We start from the raw sequence: 21,750 nt of genomic DNA, 5'->3' as shown, positions 1-21,750 counted from the left end.
CAAGTAGTCCAGTTGGCTTACTCCCATCTTTGAATCTCTTTATCATCACAATCAATCAATGAATCAAATAATGAATCAGCGACACTATAGGACAGTGCACGCGTAACGACTGAATAGCTGCGCCTCCTGTACAGCGGTTCGTCATAAGTGTAAAACATTGTATGACATCGTGTGTTTTACAGCGTGCAGCGAATTAAGAGAGTGCAGTAGTTGTATAGGTCCAAGTATTGTGGACTTTCAGTGTGGGTGGTGTCAGAAAGTTAATAGGTGAGACCAGTTTTTCTTTCATTTAATAAAGAGTGTCTGCTTATTGATTTGTTGATGACAATGTGTATTTACTAAAATGATTTTCATTTACCTCTTAGTAAGGAAATGTAGTATTTCGTGGCGAGTGAACAACAACGGAAAATAGGTTAACGGGTGTACGAGTTTCAGTATTGCAGATTGTCTCGCCAATTGATAATCTGTAAAATATGATTTCTCATGTAACAAACAATTAAACACTGAATAGTTTTTTTGTAAAGTTAACGAAGATAATGTTTGTTTATAAGACTTCCTCTTAGTGAGTTGTACATTTCTAAATCTTTTGATTTAACCCCTTCGTATCTTAGAGATAGAAAACTATTGAGGGCAACGTTCTTTGGGCAGTCAAAATAAGACTAATATTTTTAAATAAGAATACAACAAAAATGTTTAAGCTCCCCTTCCTTCTTTATCTTTTTGGAATAACTTTTACATAGGAGCAGCATGCCAATGTAACGTATGTAAAACGTATTGACGTAGTTTGATAAATTGAGTTAAATTGAAAATCTAGACGACCAAGATCTGTGTAAATAGAAAAATAACATGGTATTTACATAGATTAAAAGAACATCTACCCATTTATAGTTGCGAATTTTCTTTTACTGCCCAGATGCTCCGATGGAAACGACTGGTTGACAGCTTCCTGGAAAGATGCAGGGTGCGACGCTCTTGTGAGTGCCACATTGTAACACTCATTTAGAAATACCCCATGGGAATTTTGCTTCGTTAAGGTTTAGCTACAGTTGATGCTTGATTCCAATCTAATCAACATCCGCTACTCTCCTGATCCCAGCTTTACCCCGTGTGTCCCGTGGCACAGTAAGTCATTACGAAGGGGTTGTGTTGTATGCACGCTTGAATATCAATCACGTAGCGTGTGGATGTGTATATTCATTAGCATTTACAATGAACTTGGGAACAATGAACGTCTTTGACAATTACAATCTGTTTCCTCGATTTCTACATAGGCAAAATTCCCGCCTTGCCTGAGTATCGCCAAATCCGAGATAACTACGTTTTACCCAAGAACATCAACATCAACATCAGTGTCAACACTCGTGCCGACATCTTCTTCAGAGCATGTCGTTATCAACTCAAACGGTAAATACCTTTGCCAAGAAGGTTTTGTTTTGGTATCGGTGTATGTAGCGGTGTTTGCAACGGTTTTTGTAGCAAGGTTTGTGGTTAAACAGCATCACTCAGAGAGGTATAGATTGTAATGAAATTTGGTTTGTGGTACCCTGTACGTGGTTAGGTCTTACCAAAAACTATGAGTATCGAATGTAGGTTCATCTGTGACGAACAGACGGTAATTGACATATTTATAAATTGACACGCCAATTCCGTACACAAAGAAAAGCGCTTACCAACAAGCTTTCGATCTCTCCTCTGGTCCTGCTCAATTTGGTTTGACCTGAAGCCTACGTCACTTGACCTGAGCGGAAGTGTGACGTCAGTAACGGGACAAAGATGCCCGGCATTCAAAAATCATGGAGTGTGCTGCCAAATCTCGTGGTGGAGTTTTTATCTCGTCTTGACAGCGGACATTCCTCCCCTCGATCGGACATTCCACTTACAATCGGGAATTCCTCGGCTTTTGCTTTTGTTCTCTTCGGCAGTCGGAAGGGATAAGTTTGTCTGGGCGATCTCCATGTAACGACGATACTGGATAGCAAACAGTGGTGCCTAGAGGCTTTCAGAGGGCACCACGCGTACCATAAACCCAAGTGAGCTTGGAACCGCAGGGCAGCTGAGGAAGCTTTAGGCCATACAATCCCGTGCCGTCCGCCGGACCGAGGCTCATCTCGCCGAATGAAGAACGAGTGGTGGGACCGCAAGGCGAGGGACTTCAGGAGTATGCGGAAGCCCACATGTCCCGAACCTTCTACGACGGCAGTCTACTGGCTTCTATGTTCAGGCGCAAAACCTGTACTCAGTATTGACTGTCCGACGTAATCCTGACGAGATGGAACAAGATCTTCCAAGAGTTCCTGAACAGACCATCAACCATTTACACTTCAGCCATTGAGAGACTTGCCAGGCGTCGATGGGATACCGACTGAGGTGCAAAAACAGCGGTACTGTGCTACAGAATGAGCTGCTATGGCCGCACCAACGATACTTGGAGGATGGCGCCGTGCGTCCGGATTGCATGGACGCCATGACATGATCATTACTACAAAGGCAAAGCTTACCGCCGTGACTGAAGTAACTTTCGCGGTATCTCGCTTCTCAGTATCTCTGGCAAAGTGCTTACCAATTGCGCTTTATTAAAACGATCTCGGAGGGAATACTACAGAAATGACAGTGCGGTTTCCGACCTGGCCGAGGCACCACATATATGATCTTTGCGCTTAGAAAACTTCAAGAAAAGGCTGTTGCACGACTAAAATCCAAGAGCTGCGTGCTGGTCAGGTGCATCCTTGAGCTCCTCTACGCCGACGGCTCGACTCTTGTGGCACATGCACACACACTGGACGATCCAGTTGGGCGAATCGGCCAGTACTTACGGGAAGAAAATGCACGCTAAGTGCTCTACCACCCGGGCAGTTGTGTGCACCACTTGGAACGCCAATGGTCGAAGCTGAAACCTTTACCCACAACACACGAGTGCTTGCCACCTCACCTGTTCTTGAACGGCTAAAGGCCAGGCTGTGGACTGTGAAATCGATGCGACTGAACACGAAGATAAACAGCCACAAGACTGTAGTGTTGAGCGCACTTCTAGATGAACTAGGTCTCAACCCTGTCAACACGTTACACAGATAAAAGTCTCTATGATTAGATTTTTAGAAAATCTTAAGTATCTGCAATATTGTGTCCAACCTACATTTGCTCCTTGCTCGTTTAAAAGTCTTCCGAAGTGGCGCTCTCGGCATCCCTTCACATGGCATCATGTCGGTCATCAGACGGTGGGCACAGCATGCAAAATATACCAATTACAGAGGTCGCTCGTTATATAGGTGTGTGCACATATATACAGCACAGATGCAATAAGTCAATGGAAAAAAAATCGATCACCTTTGCCTGTGGGCTAACGGCGCATACCTTACCAAGCGAAATAAATCCATCAATGGAGGCTTTGTCGGTTTGTGCTAGATAATATATGGACACATTATTGGCACTGTGCCCTGGGTGTGCATCGAGAAAGGCGATTACGGCAGCTCACATATATCTACTCCTTATTTGCACAGTTCATATTTTGTCTATAGTGCTTTACACACTAATATATCGTATTTTCAGAAAGCAGACCAACAACGGGTAATGCAGCCACCTTATCACCTCACAGAGTGACCCCAGGACCAAACCTGTTCTCTGTCAGTGAACATCCTAGAAACAACCACAGGAGACAAAGAACTATCGGCACAAACGTGATTGTAGGGATACTTGTTGGAGTAGTGATACTAATTGCGATTGTGGCGTGGACTGTTCACGTCTGTTCCAAAATGAAGGCAGACGCGGACGTTGTTGTGGTTCAGGTGAGATTTCCCATATTAGTCAGCTTGAACTACCGTTGTACCTGTTCAGATGTTCAGATAAAAGATCCCAGATGGTAACTACAATATGTATGGCACCATCTGATGATGGTGATTACAGCAGACGTCTTGTCAGACGCCAACATTCTCCATGACAACATTTGTTCAAGTTTCCTCGCAACCCTTTAATTCAAACGGGATAGCCAAGTGAGGCAGTGAACTAAATCAGATAATGCCCTAAAAATAACACCACCTAGTATGTAGTGATCACACCAAAGTTGTAATGGGGATTTTACCTTGCGTGTATATCATTTTCTGCAAATTAAAATGCTACATAGGGTAAGAGTTTAGGGTAGTCCCAAATGCCCCAACACCAACCTTGTCGATGAAAACAAAGCCTAGTTTGAGCTAGGGAAAGATAAATCACTTTTCATATCCTTGCGGTCCAATAAATGCAATATACCGAGGAATAAAATATAACTACGCTATCAAGCGATTTATTTTACAGCTTGTTGCAGTTTAATGATTGATTGTACTAGCCTCATCCCATTGTTTTTTTTTTCAGATCTAATTTCATCTTAACATCGGGAACTTTGGCTTAGCGTTATCATTCTTTCATATCCAGGGATCACATATCGGCCACTTTCACCATCACAAACCATAATCCTCACCAGAACATCCGACTGGTTTGGCGAAATAGCGACGGCTTCAGAGGATGTGATGTAAGTTCATCATAGAAGTATTCCGATGCTTTAATTCAACTTTACATTTACCGATATGGGGAAAATTCTCAATTCTAAAATGAAATATCTGCAACTATTTTTGTTAGGGCACAAGAGAGTGAAGGGTCTATCTCGCGCATTTTCCCTCGGTTGAAGTGTAAAATACGTAGACGCTCATACAATCTGTATGTGGCCATCATTGTTCCCCTGGAAAAACCAACGTTAATAAGCAGGAAGACAACATTCACGCCGTAAAGATTAATCTTGCAGGACGTGTATGTACATGTATTTGTCTTGTAACGCTTTATTTGTTTCAGGTCAAGGTATCTAAAAAATGGAGGCAGAACATTCAGCTACGCAGACCGTCCCGGTGATGTCATTTTAGATTTCCTTTGGACGCGCTTTAACATAGCAAATACATTATTATCACTGCTACTGACAAAATAAATCATAATTAGAAATACAGTGGAAAACATTATTTCATTAAGACAGGTAATGAAGTATATGTTAGCAAGTGTGTCATGAATATCCAGGTCATATAACGTGATAGTTTAGAATTATTTTTTGTCGCGTTTGCTCTATGCTTCTTGGTTAACTGCCAAATCCAAGAAATCATTTCTGAAAGCAACATGGGCCTATTTGCTATTTATAAATCAAAGTTACTAGCGTCTCAGTATCTCGTCGTCACAACTGAAACATATACTTTTAAAAACATTTTATCAATAATTGAGATAGCATACTCAGTCATGACCCTCTCACGGTGTGGTCTTTATCATAAATTACATAGATATGTAGGTCATTATTAGTGAAAAAAATCACTTACCTTACTTATTGAACGATATGTGATTTATTTTGGACAAATTTGCCTTTTTTTATATTGACAAATGACAGAATTCCTAACGTTGCTTTTAGATGAATGTGAAAAAAGATCTAGAAACTGTGAAATGAGAAAAAAACGATTTTAATACTATTAGAGAGTGTATTCCTTAGAGCATATAAGTTTTGAAACGATGGTACCAGGTAATGTGGTCAGATTAGATATTCTGGAAGAAGGGAACTGATATGAGAAGGTTCCAATGCTTCATTATCAGACCCTGTAGTGTACGGTAAGAGTAATGATGTTTTAGAGACAGAGAGAGGGGTCAATATACAGACACGTGTGCGCCATAAAATGTTATTTAATAATGCTGTATTGCAATTGGCTACGAATACCCGTAATGAAAGTATAAAATGTAGTTGCTAGATTTGTGGACCCTAAGTTTGTTAGACGACGTGTGCACAGCTGCACGAAATGTATTTTATCGCATCCATACATCATACGTCATTGCTGATAAAAAATAAAGTTTGTGTCTCTCTCTGCCAAATATGTATCCCTCCCTGCGACTTGATATGATCAATTCTACTTTTCAAAATGAATTCTTGTAAGATTTGCATTTTTGAAAATTATAGAGCAAAGCAGACGATTTTTAAATCAGGAAATCTAATGCTTCTCCGCCATGTTATAGAATAGAAACATCAAATGGTGGTGTAAGTTCTATGTAGCAGAAGTGAAGACATGCTGCTGTAACGTACCATTCTACAGGTAGAATGGTAAGTCATAGCTGCATGTCTTCGTAGAGTAACAGCAACATCAGTTATTCTGTATCTTCATTTCTTTAAAAATTATTTCGATCGAACAACACGTACGTACATGGATAGCATATGATATCATTCTGGCGTCAATAACTTCTTTCTACTCAATCTACTGTGAAATTGGCGGTTCTCGAAGTGGAGATCTAGGTTAGGAAAACGTTATTTGAATAAGCCTCTACAGGGCTCCGCAGGTCGCTGAAAAAATAGAAATTTGCCAAAAAGACAGATAACATATCAGAAGAGTTAGCTGTCCAGGGAGTACAGTTTGCGACCTAGCCAGCTAACTCCTCTGGCATGTTATCCGTCTATTTGGCGAATTTCTACTATTTTTCCAGCTACCTGTGGAGCCTGGTAGAGGCTAATTTGAATAACCTAGTTTACTCCGTTGTACTGATGTCCTTGTTACGATGAGCGGTCTAGCAGCACGATGACGGTAAGGCCTCGGTTGTCAAGTGTGGTTATGGAAGACATGAAGGTCATCTACACAGTCGTGATCACTAGTGGCAGGTTGATGGAACCTTTCTGGCACCATCTATATCTGTATGTAGAAAAAAGATTTGCCACAGGCACAAAATGATAAAGTTACATGAAATGCGTTTTGAATTTAGTAGAAATTAGAAATTTATTCTAGTTGACGTTGAGTTGCATATACAACTTGGATATGACAAAATGTCGTTACCAAATCTCTTTATCGTAAAGATCCAATTACGTTCTACAAGGAAGCTCTCGCTCGCACTTAAACATACATTACCTTTGTTGCAGGTTCAAAGGGGCGAATTACGTTTTTGGAAAACCGTGTTTATCAGTCTCAGCCATTTTCAATCTCTCTGCAACATTTTGCGGATGATGGAAACTGGAAGTCGTTCGTTTAATTTTCCCTGCCAACTTTTTGTACTGAATGGAGTGATTATATCTGAAAATACACAAAGAAAATACAGTAATACGACGATCTGAACTTCTCGCATAAAATGACGTAAAAGGGAATACTAAATTCTACATTTACGCACAAAAACCGAAAACGCAAGGGGTAGCGCCTGTACGCTCTCTCTCACTCACTCACTCACTCACTCACTCACTCACTCACTCACTCACTCACTCACTCACTCACTCACTCACTCACTCACTCACTCACTCACTCACTCTCTCCCATAGCTTAGTCAGCCGTCGGGGCAGCATTTTGTTTGTACGCTCTACTTCAACAAAATCTCAGTCATTACAGAAGAGCCGGCTTAGGAATTTACCTTTTATACATTGCAATTCCTTAGAAATGTCAAGACTAAGAAAATGCTACTATAGATCATCTTCTCTACCAAAACTAAACTCAGGCAATGACCCTGGCAATTAAGCCTCAAGTCTGTCCTTGGGACGGGGCGTTTGTCTTTTTATCTATTCAAGCTTTGTTACAAGAGGTAACTGGACAGGGGTAACAGAACCAGATAAGTTCTTTCTCTAGACCCCTGTCCAAAATAAAAACATGTTATTTATGGTCACTTCGTTTCTTTACAGTATAACGCAGGGCATAATTGGCTCACAAAGCAGCCTGGCATGTATATGTGGCGGTGGACTATCTGATAAGCTGACGGCGACCTGTGCTAGCGTCCAAGGAAAGGGTGGGTGCTTGCAAACTACAATGCAACTTACAGACTTGGTAAAGAAGAATTAACCTACCTGGACAACAACGACCTTTGGCTCTGATTTCTTTTTAGAACAAATATGCACAGTCCAAGCAATGATGGCGATCATTATAAACATTCCTACAAGAATTCCTACGATGGCGTCTGTTTCCATACTCCTCCCCTTTCGGGGTACTTCATAGTTTGGGGGCTTTGGTCCCGGTGTCAATCTTTGGCCAGGGTTTGCTGTGAAAAAAAAGGTCAACTGTACGTTTGAGTCCTCTTAGTATATGGCATCATTTCCGTGTCAAAATTACATACGTAAAAAGTCACATTTTCGGGTCTATACGTGACGATTTTGGGAGTTAATACCAGGCCTTCGTCACGTATGGCAAAACGTACGGATAAGTGACGTATATGTGATTCTGCAATTTCCGTGTCAAAAATACATAAAAACGTATATAAAAAAGTGCGGTTTAGGGGACCATACGTTACGTCTTCCAGGCCATACGTCACGCATGGCATCACGTACGTTTGCCATACGTCACGTACTAAAGGTGACGTACATATGCTCCTGGCATTTTCGGGTCAAAATATCGTACTATCGAAAACGTCACGTTTTGGGGTTATACGTTACGTACATACAACGGTTATGTTAACGTACCACGTTAACGTAACGTATGTACGCCCTTCAAGTAATCATAACAAACGTAGCGTTAACAGAACGTAGTCATAGTTATCATAACGCTTTACGTTAACGTAACGTATGCAAATCCTACGCGTTAACATAACGCTTCAAACGCATCAAACGCACCACGTTAACGTGATGTTACTTATGTTACGTTGCGTTACGTATGCTACGTTACAAACGTCACATGCACTAGAGAGTGAACATGTTCTGGTGACGTTAGCAGTCTATGATGTGTATGGTAAAGGCCGCAGAACACAATATCAATGGGCGACCCAATGGCTACAAAGTAGTACGGAAACAAATTAAGCCTGGCTAGAAAGTCCTATGTGAGAAGCAGCCAGGTGTAAACTGTGCTGTACGGTATAGAAATATATGATTTTGATGACTGTCTGAATTGGATTGTGAACCTTCCTGTTCGTTTATGAATGCGCCACACTATGCGTTCCAGGGTGAGAAGGCTGCAGTTCAGTTGACCCCCGCAAGGCGCCTTTAAGTGCTCATTTTTGCCACAGTAAGCAAGTAACGGTCACCAGAAAACCTGTACAATTGTATATTTATTTTCCTGTCAGTTCCTTACATAGTAAATTGACTTAACCCTTGTAGTATTCCAGAACAGTATTCAGGGAGAGAAAATGCAACGTGTGCTAATAAAAGCTGTAACAAACAAACAATCAATCAAACATCGTTTATGCCCAATGCTTTGGTCGTGGTCGTGGGCTAGCTGTCACCATAGCTTGTGTGGGTGACCGCCTAGAGGGGTGTCAGTTGACAGTTCACTATACTTTCTTTGTTTGTTATTGTTGCTCCGTGAAATGAGGTCTAGCTCCTGCAGGAGTTAATTGGTTTTACATGTTCGCAGCTAAAACTCACGGTTCCCTTTGTTGTATCCGCATGTAATTTGGTACGTCGTCTGCAGGTATGCCCGTGATGATACACATTTTTTAATATTTATTTTGCTGTAGCTGTTTTTATGGTTAATGTTATATTTCAGAAGCACCCCTATGTTATTAGACAGCTTCAGGCAGATGTCTGGTGTGTTCCTTAATGAGAACCAGATGTTTTCTTCACTGAGCCGTAGATAGTGGGCAGCTATCTCAATGGGTTCGCTGCTAAACGTCAGGGTTCTCTTTGTTGTATTTGTATGGAATTGGGCATGTCGTCTGCTATTATGTCGGTGATGATGTACGTTGTGTTTGATTTACCGTATCAGTTTTTTTATTCAAGTACATCGTAAATGCAATATTTCAGAAACACCCTTATTTCATAGACTTATGGAACGGTCCATAGCTTCAGTTTATCTCCAAGAAGATGAGTGTCTGTTTGCTTCAGACTTTGAAAAGGGGTTAACGGTTCATCATGAGTTTTGGTAGCTTGAGTAATGATTCAGACAATTGGATATAGATCATACGAATCAGAAGCTAATTTCAATGATTAAGCCCCTGCATTTCATTATAAGAATCTCAGACATGTGACAAACGTAACTGAGATAGGGAGGAATATCCATAGATATTAACTCTGCTAGCGACGGTGATTTATGACTTATGAACTCTTGTTTGTGTTTTTATTTACGCATTTTCTCTCCCTGAATACAGTTCTGATATACTACCTGAGGGTTAAGTCAATTTACTATGTATGGAACTGACAGGAAGATATACAATTGTACAGGTTTTCTGGTGACCGTTACTTGCTTACTGTGGCAAAAATGAGCACTTGCGGGGGTCAACTCACCCTCACGCTTTGTGCGGCGCATTCATACACTAACAGAAAGGTTCACAATCCGATTCAGACAGTCATCAAAATCAAATATTTCTATACTACACAGCAAAGTTTACACCTGGCTGTTTCTCTCATAGGACTTTCTAGCAAGGCTTAAAAAATTGTGTCCGTACTACTTTGTAGCCATTGGATCGCCCATTGATATTGTGTTCTGCGGCCTTTACAGTACACACCATAGATGTAAATGACGTATACCCTCAAAACATGACGTTTTCGATAATACGATATTTTGACCCGAAATTGCCATGACCATATGTATCCGTACGTTTTGCCAAACGTGACGTAGGCCTGGCATACGAGGCGTATTGACCCCAAAACTTCACGTAAAGACCAGAAACGTGACGTTTTTTTACGTATGTAATTTTGACACGGAAATGATGCCATACTCCGTAATCATACCCGGTACCTACATTTTGAGCTTACGTCAAGCAGATCCGATAGTGCGTTGCCAACAAAATGTCATGCACTAGAAATGCACTATTTGCGAGAAATTACACCGTATCTTCCCCTCTCCCTCCCCATGCAGATTAGATTGTTCTGTATAAACCTTCGGCAGAATTTTTTTATATCACAAAGTTACTTCATCATTATAAAGTAGTGTATGCAAAAATGAAGTCCCAAGTGCACATATACTGTCATATTCTAGGCACTGTCATGACAAATTTCAAGTAATTTGATTTTAATCCCAGTCACGGGACCGCAAAATATATGTTTTGGTCATCAAGTAATTTTGATGTAGTCTATGCAAAAAAAAAGTGAATGTCCATTGGGCATATTGTCCTAGGCACCCGATACCAAATTCCAAGTCAATTGGTTTTAATACCAGGGCAAATTAGCAGAAATATACAATGGTTTTGGTCTGAAGCTCGTTTTTAAAGACTTCAACAGCAAATAAGTATACGACTGATGGCATTTACCCACTTAACACCAGTGTCAAATTTCAGGTTATATGGCCTAAAATGAGAGAAAAACAACACATTTTACTCCTATACCTGTAGCATGGCCTGGAATATAAATATACATTATGTATGCAGACGTAGCAGGCTAGGTCTTACCTTTTATAGGATCATGAGGCGTATTCGTCTTTTCCTGGCTTAGTGACGGATGCACCGACGACGTCACTGTTGAACTGTAAATACTTGGGGAGGTACTGGGCCTCGATGTTGTTTCTAACCCTTTGCATGGAGGATTCTTCACCTTGAAATATGAAATTACATATACAGTTGTCAATGTAGTCATGGTGTAAAGTAACAGTACTATTTTCAAGGTCTTGGTTGAAGATAGAGTCCATCCCATTTTTTATAGCTCGAAGATAAAAACTATTTTAACTTAGACCTCTCACATGAAAGATGAGAATTTCAAGATATACAACAAATGTATGTATGTACAACGAAGAAATGTATTTCTATCTTTTTTGCTGGTCCATTTCTAAATAAGTCTGTTGTCAACATTCATTCCACGAAGATATCGCTCATAACGTTATATTACATTTGAATCAACACAGTTTTTGAGTGTATGGACATTGATGAATAGAATGGGTTAGTTGAAATTGAAAATATACAAAATTGTCATCGCCAATCAACAATGTGAATATGTATCTTGTCTTTTTTTTGCCAAACACAAGTGGGTAAGAGAGATGTAACTAGAAAGGCAACATTTGCACGAGCAAATACAACATGTAGCGCCCATTTCTCTTCCCATGCACAAAGCGACTGTCCTAAAATCACCCCTTTGCAAAAATGGAGCATTCCAAAATAGCGTTTAACTATTATGAAGTAAGATCATGTAATGACCAATGTAAATATCAACGCCGTCCAGGCTAACGTTTGTTGTATTTCTGCAATACAATGTTGGTATTTGAATAAAGAATTGAATTAAAGACCAGTCAGAAATGGATCTCTCCCAATTTGAAACCCTATGCATGGATTGGCTCTTCCAGGCACCCATATTCATACTGGACCATTCAAAAAACACCTCCAACAAAAAACCTGGACCTTTTTGATAATCAACCGAGCCCAAAATTGAATATTTGAAAATGTCCTTCTCATACAAGAATGGACTTTTCCAGCGGTGTACGGACCCACAAGTATGATGCAAATTTCAGAATGTAAACAATTGGAATCTTGATGAAGATTTACGTGTAGATTTCTTCTGCGGAAGAATTTCCGTAATCCAAGGGTCCAGACAATTTTGCATTACCCAGCGAACAGTTCTTCGGAACCAACTCAGGTTTTGCAAAAGTTTCACAAATTTCTGTTAAACGTACCGCATTTCTGATGCGTATTTCGTAACCTATATTGTAACACTGACACATACCAACATTCCAAAACGTTTTTAAAGAAAGGATACACAATCAGTTGTAGGGATATGAGCCTTTGCGAACAAAGTTTTGTTAATGAAGGCGTAGATTTTGAACCTTCTCAGTTTTGCATAGCTTCAGTACGACACAACATGAACAACACAAGGACGGGAGCCAGGGCGCAGTAAAGTTGTGCCTGTCTGCACCTGGCAGATTAGTGCATGCTCCTAACTGTATTTCAGTCAATCACCTCGAGCTTGATAAATTTGTGCGCATTATGAAAGGCGCTCTCTGATTGGCTGACCGAATAAGTCCATATGGCCAACCCCTATATGGTCATATGAGGAAAAAAGCCAAGCATAAAAAAAAAAAATTGTATTTTGAAATGATGTATGCCGAAATGTTCAATGTACCCCCATAGCAAATTTCAGGTCATTTGGATGTAATTCCAGAGCACAGGAGGCCCAAATGTACGTTTTTGGTCTGAAAATCCTCTATAAAATCAGTGAAAAGGTATTTATAAAAAAGAAAATGGAAAACAAAAACCTGGGGGTATGTACTCACTCATCCTGCATACCAGCTTATTTGGCTTAGGGACGACCGAGATGAATCGACTTGAAGATTTGACAGGAGGAGCAGAAAGAAACATTACCAACACAATATGTATCGCCCATACCTATAGTATGGGCGATACATAAATAGTAAATGATCCCACCTGCATGGGACAGTCAGCGTCGTTCCATGTAGTCGTTAACCAATCATTGCCATCTGAACATCTATATGGTACAAACAAATGAATCAATCATTTATATATACATCAATTTACAACATACACACATTACTGTCGTCTGCAACAGAAACATAAACCTGGCTTTGCCACCTGTCTGCCGATCATGTTCGGCTGAAAACCTTGTGTGAAACTCTGCACATTCAGTTCATCCTCTGTGAGGTGACACAAATGACGCCACAGGTTCCTGTCGACCATGACTGAGCAGAGTTCATCGTCTTGAAGACCCACGTCCTCTTCTATCACCTTCTTAGTGTCAAAGATGGGCGACCATGCTTACGATTCTCATTCGGTTTCCAAAGGAGAACACATACCACACCGTATCAACATGTCTTCATCAGTGTTAGGACATACTGAAGTAAGGGAAGCCGTGTCAAGTGCATTTCCCAAGGGCACAACAAAGAGGCATGTGAAAGACTCGAAATCGGGACCTGTTTGTTCCACACGCTCTAACATCTACGCACCACGATGCCACACAGTTCCGTTTGCACATCTGTACAACAAGAGCTTGTATTAGAAACATGACTATCCCGCAATCCAGTGTTTATCGTAGGCTGTACAATTTATTTATTCATTTATTTGCTCTACAACTTACTCCAACGAGACTATTCGTATAGGCATCTACCTCATACAGATTCAACTGAATGCAACTGTTAATATCTGAAAAAAAAGGATAAACCACAAAATCTCGAAAACCAGTAAAAGAGAGAGAGGGGGTTCACAATGTTGTCAGTATTGTTTCCGATGGTGTCGACAACCAGTGAGTTTAAATGAGGCATACGGTAACAAAACAAATACTGCTTGTACTAGAATGTTGTTTCATCTGCCTGCCTCTCTATAAACTATACTGACAAAGAGATAATTGCTGGCACTGGTGCGTCTGTATTTTGATCGCACTGAAACGTGTACTTTTGAACTCATAGTATTCATTTGGTAGGTTGTAACATCACCACAAAAACAGAATGCGTGCGCCGATGCTTGCTAACAGCTTGATATACAAAGTCGATTGTTTTATAAGCATGCATCAAGTAAAAACGTGACGGCTACTAAAAGATCTGAATCTGGCATTGCTACCTTCAACAGCTCCATCAGTCAGAGAATAGCACATTGCTGTTCATCCAAAGGTCATCTACATCCCCGCACAAAAGCCACAGGCCCCTCAGGTACGATCTAAGGGATACTATAACGTCTGACGCATATGCTTTATCTCCGAAATATTATTCAAAAAAGTGTAGTTACAAGTACCTCTTTGTCAAAAATACCGATAGAGCTAGAAAATAATTGAGGAACAGAAATAGGGAGTTCTTAATCTGTACCCTGATGTCTATCAACCCTATGTTCATGGTGCTGACGTATTGAATGAATGAATATATTCAGTATATGTGATTGGCTGCTCGAATAAGTAAATATTGTATAAGTATGCTAAAACACGTCAATTTTTAATTCAACTCAGATTCAAATGCCTGTGTGTTCGCAGCTGTATCTCAAGATCCCTTTGAAGCATTTGTATGTTGTTTGGCATGTCGTCTGCTAGAATCCGTCAGATGGGCGTACAGAAAGTGCGAAATGGAACGAACATAAAGTGCTAAATGCAACGAAATGGAACGCAATATGAAACAAACTGTAATGAAATCGATGGAAATATCAGGAAACTGTACTGTGAAATGATTGAAGTTGGTGGTCAATGAATATGATGTGTTTCATTTTTTTGAAATAATTTTACCCATATGAGTTAAGATGTGGAATAATATGCTATTCAACTGATTGAGGTTGACGGATCGTCATGATTTTTCGTACGTAGACAGAGTGAGTAAAGATGTCCAGAGTTCTGGGAATCAGGATCAATTGCATGGTTAATGAGGCGAGTTTATAAATCCCCAGCTTTTTATGAAATACTCTCAAACATGTGCATATGGAAAAGAGGAAGAGTGACATATCCACAGGTATCTATTATGTAGATGAGGACCTTATTTTCATAATTGATTAGAAAATAATATAATTACGTTACATATTTACGTATTTGTGATGGGAATTTTATTCTTGTGGTAAGGAAGTTACTAGGCATTTTCGACAAAAATCATGCAAATGATGGCCTTATTTACATAACTCATGATGAAGTGCTACAATAGCCTTTCTTTGCTAAGATAAGACTTTCATACTTTCAACAATTTGTTTTTGTCTTGGTTTGTGTGTTGGCACCTATAACCTAATTTACTTTTGTTGGATTTGTTGAAAAAATAGCATGTCTGTTTTAATTTAGGTCCCGATGATGCATGGCGATTTTGGGCACCGCGTACCGTAACAGTATTTTCCCCTTGAACAGACTGTGGTACAGTCCAAAAAACAACATCATAACTGGAGGTAATGAGCTACTCTCAGAATAAAGGTTCAGGCCGCTGCCTCGGTTACCGTACTGTCTGATGTTATAATAAAATAGAAACCATAGGTGGCTCATTCACATTATCTATGAGGTAGGGCTACCGCACGTTGAGGCATTTGGAAGTAAGTTATGACATTACTAGACATACGTCGATGAAGGTTAGACATCCAGGTAATATGATACTCAAGCAACTGGACGTTTCAAGTAGCATCCACTACTTTCCGTCAGTGACTCTTAGCAAGATTTGTCGAACAACAGTCTTTTAAGCAAGAACTATGGATCGATATGAAAAAAAGTGAAGACAAGGAAAGGAGGGCCGCGGATTGAACTGTTGGGCACATAGGACCCAGCCTTACCCGCGAACCAGCTAGAGGTATTGTCTATATTACATCAATAGTGCCTTGACGTTGTCTAATTTGTCTATTTCCTACCATACTTGTGCTATTCGGGTAGTGGAGATGATCAGTCGATGCAAGCTATGCACACGAGAACCTTATTTGCATAATCAATGAGAAACATTTATGATTTGTCACTCCAAAAAATTATCATCATTTGGGGAAGGTATGGGGTCGTGCATGGAACCCTAGTATTTAGAATCTCTAGAGGTGGTCATCCAATTAAGATAATTGCTGTGGCGTTATTATTTTGAGATATGCTATTTACATAAAAGTAACATTATAGTGTCCATTTTTCGTATAATTTTGTATGATATACTGCACGCTTCTCCAACAGAAAGTCAACCCGAGGTTGCACAAGGTTCGTTAGGTTACCATGAAATGACTCACATGGTCATAATGGAGTTATGTTTGATGTGAGCGAATCACAATTATGCCCATGAGACGAAGTTGTAGATACCGCATGTGGACGGTGATGTCTTAGAAGCACCAACTTACTAATGGAGAAGATAAAACCAAGTGTTCACGCACTAGACTTGTTCCTGGCAAATTGCTTCCATACATCCTGAGTCCCAGTTTAGTCTCATGAGGGTGATTATCTTAATGCACAAAGATAGGAAATGTGTTGGCATAACGGCTTCAGTTAGATTGGAAAGTATTCAAAGTGTGGAGACTACATTCCAGCCTGATTTGAGGTATATGTCAGCGCGCATTGCATTACTCCTGAGAGCATGTTTGTAGATACCAGCCAGGCAGTGAAGAAACCTCATTCATATTCTGAACAGTAGTTCAACTTTTAGGATAAATCGTATAGCCCAAATTATTTTCAGCAGCTTACTAATAGGCACTTTCAACGATTTAAACATAGAGCATTGATTTAGGGTTTCTAGCTAGCAACGCTTATTGATAATTCTTTTAGCTAGGGTTTCCTTTATGTCAATTGATATGCGCGACACATTTCTTGGTGACTTTCTAAATTACTGACTGTGTATCATATTTATATGTCGGGCTGGTGAAAAATACTAATTTTAATTTTTTATTTGCGATGTTTTGTTTATAAGTTATACCCATTGCATTTTTTCTTTATTCTTATTTAAAATGCAATTTTTTAACTTGTCACGAACGCGTACGACTTCCTATGAAATAGAAGTACATTAATGTCAACTAACCCAATTCTTGAGGTGTTTTCATTTATTTTTAGCTTAATTATTTTCTTCATTTTCTGTGGAGAAAAATATTGACAAGGCGCCATATTGTCTAAAATAGGAAACATTTCAAACCTGTCAAGAGTTGAGCACCAGCCACAGTCGAACTCAATGGATGAATTCAGACACCTGCTGCAGTCGGTCATATCACCACAAGCTGTAGGTCGACAAGAAGTAGGTCAATGATCCTAGAGCTTAATTTGGTACAACTGGGTCAGTCTACGTTAACTATGATCTTTCATCATATCTACGTCCCAATCTGTAATTAGGCAGTATCTTAGTACATTTTTCTCTAGGAAGTTTCTTTCAACATAATTGTTTTCCTTGCGTATATAGGACAGCAGACTATTTTGTAATTTGTATTTATTTGGAAATCGTCTTTAGGACTGCCAGTGGACTAGTCCCCTGCTGCAGTGATTGCACCACAGTGTGGTCCCAGGGCTATGAAACGGAGATGGGCACCGCCCTTTACATCAATTATGGTGTGGGAGGATTTTAACTTTAACTTAACTTTAGGACGGACGTTGTATGTCAGTCCAATATTTCCCAATACCACCATGAATACAACCGGCATATAACAACCTTTTTAAAAACTTACTTGGCTGTGGAATTAGTACGAAGATAGTGTCACTGCGTACTTTTTCGAGGTCTAGCTTAACCCTATGATATTCCTTGACTGGCAGACGTTCTCGTTCTGAAAGCAAATATCAAAACAAAGTACATAAATTTGCATAGTTATGTAATACAAAGTACCCGGAATTCACTGACACTCATTAGGATTAAGGTAATTTTGTACCACAGCGCTCCATTATCTATTCATTATCATTTACGCTTTTCCTCTGGTATTTTGGTTATGTTCCTCCAATAGGTCGTTACGTCACACACATTACATCCTTATATAGAATGCAAATGACCTGAAATCATGTATTCCCTTGAAGTGCATTGGTAATTTTAACAATTTCTGCATATCAAAATCATTCATTTTATTGTTTATCTACAAAGGTATCTGCAAAGCGGCGATAAAAATCTTAAGACATGTCCCCATTCTAGGTCACTTGGCTTATCATTAACAGGTACAGGAAATAGCGGCGAGGTACATTTGCATCCCAATTGTACAAATGAAACAGTCTGCGAAACTTTATGCATGAGGGTTAAAGCCATTTTGCATATCAGCATTTCAACATGTAGAACGCTAGTGAGTGTGATACTAACTTGGATCATGTGCCGGTCTCTTTTTCACTTTAAACGCATCTGAGACGCCAACCTTGACGTCACTTCTTGCATCGGCCCAGCCCTCCTGCGGAACCTGCATCGGCAAATTAAACTGACTGTCTTTATATTCAACTCTATTGCACTTAACTTACTTTTCATTTTCTCGACCAAGAAGGTTGTTTCAGGTGACGTTGATGTTTATTCTCATAATAGATTGTTCTGAACAATTTATGCTCGTGTTTTTCAGATATAGGTTTTCAAGCAGGGAGTAAATATGTAAACCGACTCTACCAGATCGGAGACTCTACACTGACTGACATACATATATACGTATATGTATATATGTATATATACGCGGATAATTTCTGCCTCATTGCTTTTAAGCTTGCCAGAGTTGAAATCAAAGGATTTGATGATGTAAAGCTGACGTGTGCTGTTAAAGGCAAGTATTTTTAATTCTTACCTGCAGATAAGTGAACACTATCCGTCCTCCCTGTAATAAAGTAGCCTGGAATGTGAAGCAGCATACTCCCGGTGGTCTACCGAGTCGTAAGCGGCGCCATTCAACTGTGAACGCCGTCCCTGCAGACAAGAAACACACGTCCAATGCAGCAGTTTCGTCTGTAACTGTTGCCTTTTATCAATTTCACATCAATACCATAATCATTATGTCATATATTCAGTAGTGAGCATGGCCGATGGAATCTGAAATACAGAACAATAGAAATCGATTATAACTATTTAAAATGTTCCGAATAGTATGTTATCTATGCTATCTTTCCGTTTGTCCGAAAGTACATGTAGTAACATTTTTCATGTACGATGGTCACATAACAGTTACATTTCTCATCAGTTCACCTACTGGTTCATGTTAGTAAGCCGGTTCACAGATTAGACTGCGCATGGGCAGGGAGATACGTGATGGGTAGTATGTCAAAGTCCAATAACATGTAAACAGTTATTGTCTAGACCGTGCTTTATACCATCTCACAAGTGCTATGTCTCAATATGTTTGAAATATTATCCACAGTGCATCCCGCGCATGCACAATTCAATCTAGTTTTACCGGCTCACAAACCAGTTTAGCAAGTTAGTCATGATTTGAGACCCAAAACGTCTATTATGCGACAACTTGCCCGCCTGTCCGCCTTAGCCTGGGAACTCCCCCCCCCTACTTTGCCCCTCGCGGGGTTATCTGGGGGTCAAATAATCCATGCTTGGTCATGTACACCTTTAACTAAATTACACAGGTCATAATGTTGACATTCAAATCATTTACCACATAGAAGAATTATTGCAATTTTGCATCAATTATGTGAACCATAGTTTGGAGACTTCAAATCTCCATGAAATATACATATGCAAATTAGGCCCACATTTGTAAAATTTATATCCAACTATGTTCACTGTCACATAACTTCCAAATGTCACAAGTATGAAATTCCAGTTAACTACCAATGTGGAATTACTTTAATTATGCAAATTGGGTCTTTCTTGGTCTTACTTTTATCTATCAATGTCCCTTTCCTACTCAGTTACATATGTTGCATTCTTTAACTATCGCACCATTGAACGGAGTGGGTTTATGAAATACTCTCATTAATCATGCAAATAAGATTCTTATTTGCATTATTACCATTTCAATAGAAACAAGTATTCAGGTTTGTTTGTATATCCCTTTGTGGTTTGACTAGCTGTTAGGTCCCTGGATAATACTTGACCTAGTTTCAAAACCAACAGGTGTAAGCTGTCACAACATGTCTAGAATGGAAATATAGATTTTCCTCATTACTTATGCAAATTAAGTCCCGATTTGCATGATTTGTACTTTATCGTGTACATCCCTGTCCAAGCTACCTGCATATCAAATAACACGGAAATCTGTTGTTCCTTCGATCAGTTTTTCTCTTTGAAAGATTTGACAAAAATGCTAATGCAGTTTCAGTGTCAGATACAAGGGGGCCCAAAATCGACCTTGACCTTTGATCTCTTAACGGCTACCTACATATTGAATATCTTTTCAATCCATCCAGACGTTCTTGAGTTACGCTGTTTACAAGCATCCAGACACACACACAAACACACACGCAAACACGCTAAAAATAATATCTCCATGAAAAAATTTTCTTGGAGATAATAAGGAAATTATTTGCCTCACTGGTATGTGTTAGTGCTCAACCTGCCATAAACTACATATCTTGCATGAATTTAAGTCCTGTAATGGCAAAACACTGTAAACATAATTTTCGCACAAATAGTTCGAATTTGCTTTATTAGCACTACATTATATACATCTCTGTCGAAGCTACATGCATCCTAAATATCATGGAAATCCGTTGTTCCTTTGTTCAGTTATTCGATCTCCTTGGAGGATTTTGAAAAAAAAAACGCCCCTATAGTTCTAGATGTAGAGCAAGCTGCTGGGGAGCCCAAACCTACACCAATTCTTCCTTACATCACAAGCTTTCTGCCCCTAAAAAAAGTCAAGACCATAGCACGTCCAGGTCAAATGAAAGGAGGAGGAACGCCCGTCTCACCTTTTTCTATAAGCTAGTTAATGACCACATCAATATTAATACAGATAGTCTACTGAAACCAGCTCAGGGGCGCACCCGGGGAAGCCACACGCTCAAATTTCAACCACTTTACGCCCGAACAGACTCATTTAAATATTCTTTTTTCCCTCGCACCATACCCGAGTGGAACGCCCTGCCTGGCGCGGTTGTTACGGCTCCCACCGTTGAGTCTTTCCGCGCCAGGCTGGAGGCCTGCCCGCCTTAGCCTGGGACCTCCTCCCCCCCCTACTTTGCCCCTCGCTGGGTTATCTGGGGGTTTACTAAGTTGAATTGAATAAAAAAAGTTCTGTTGCAGAACCAAGGTAACATACTATGGGGCCAAAAGTTGACATTGACCTTTGTCTTTCCAACACCTGTCCACACAACAAATATAATCACAATCCATTCAGAGGTTCTTGAGTGATGCTCACTATAAAATCCGGAAACACCATTGGGACATTTGAAATGGGGATAATGACATGACGTAGAAAGACATTGTTAATTGCCAAAAGAAATGGCTTAACCAGGGCTCGAAATATATTTTGGGGGGGGGGGCAAAAATTTTTCTTACAATTTGAAACTTTTGCTGTTAATACATACACAGACTGACATAGCAACTTTCGTAGCATTATTAGAAGACTAAACATCTAGATACGGATATACCTATGTAGACTTTATTGTTTAGTAGTCAGAGAATTTCTCAT

General features: G+C 39.8%; 2 protein-coding genes across 5 annotated transcripts in view; one reads left to right on the top strand and one right to left on the bottom strand.

Annotated features, from left to right (window-relative positions):
* The window catches only part of LOC136446731 (plexin domain-containing protein 2-like), a 40,633-nt gene extending 34,768 nt beyond the window's left edge, over window positions 1–5,865 (top strand). For 2 of the 3 annotated variants that reach the window (XM_066445259.1, XM_066445262.1), the window contains exons 9-14: window positions 183–267; window positions 914–974; window positions 1,272–1,404; window positions 3,547–3,782; window positions 4,405–4,501; window positions 4,819–5,865. In XM_066445259.1, the coding sequence (XP_066301356.1) occupies window positions 183–267; window positions 914–974; window positions 1,272–1,404; window positions 3,547–3,782; window positions 4,405–4,443 (554 nt within the window). In that variant the 3' untranslated portion in view covers window positions 4,444–4,501; window positions 4,819–5,865. Of the gene's footprint in view, window positions 1–182; window positions 268–913; window positions 975–1,271; window positions 1,405–3,546; window positions 3,783–4,344; window positions 4,502–4,818 lie in introns of all 3 variants that reach the window. The other variant, XM_066445260.1, reaches the window with a different exon arrangement.
* Window positions 5,447–21,750, bottom strand: part of LOC136446732 (plexin domain-containing protein 2-like) — an 87,883-nt gene continuing 71,579 nt past the window's right edge. The window contains exons 6-14 of one of the 2 annotated variants that reach the window (XM_066445264.1): window positions 18,955–19,073; window positions 18,492–18,585; window positions 17,878–17,973; window positions 17,355–17,436; window positions 13,228–13,288; window positions 11,269–11,410; window positions 7,802–7,992; window positions 6,885–7,046; window positions 5,447–6,671 (exon numbers count right to left, since the gene is read on the bottom strand). In XM_066445264.1, coding sequence (XP_066301361.1) covers window positions 7,041–7,046; window positions 7,802–7,992; window positions 11,269–11,410; window positions 13,228–13,288; window positions 17,355–17,436; window positions 17,878–17,973; window positions 18,492–18,585; window positions 18,955–19,073 — 791 coding nt within the window. In that variant the 3' untranslated portion in view covers window positions 5,447–6,671; window positions 6,885–7,040. Of the gene's footprint in view, window positions 6,672–6,884; window positions 7,993–11,268; window positions 11,411–13,227; window positions 13,289–17,354; window positions 17,437–17,877; window positions 17,974–18,491; window positions 18,586–18,954; window positions 19,074–21,750 lie in introns of both variants that reach the window. The other variant, XM_066445263.1, reaches the window with a different exon arrangement.

This window comes from Branchiostoma lanceolatum, chromosome 13 (assembly GCF_035083965.1).
Source record: "Branchiostoma lanceolatum isolate klBraLanc5 chromosome 13, klBraLanc5.hap2, whole genome shotgun sequence".
In the NCBI taxonomy this organism is placed as follows: Eukaryota; Metazoa; Chordata; class Leptocardii; order Amphioxiformes; family Branchiostomatidae; genus Branchiostoma; species Branchiostoma lanceolatum.
Note: the sequence above shows the minus strand (reverse complement) of the source record. Positions and strands in the feature narration are given on the sequence as shown.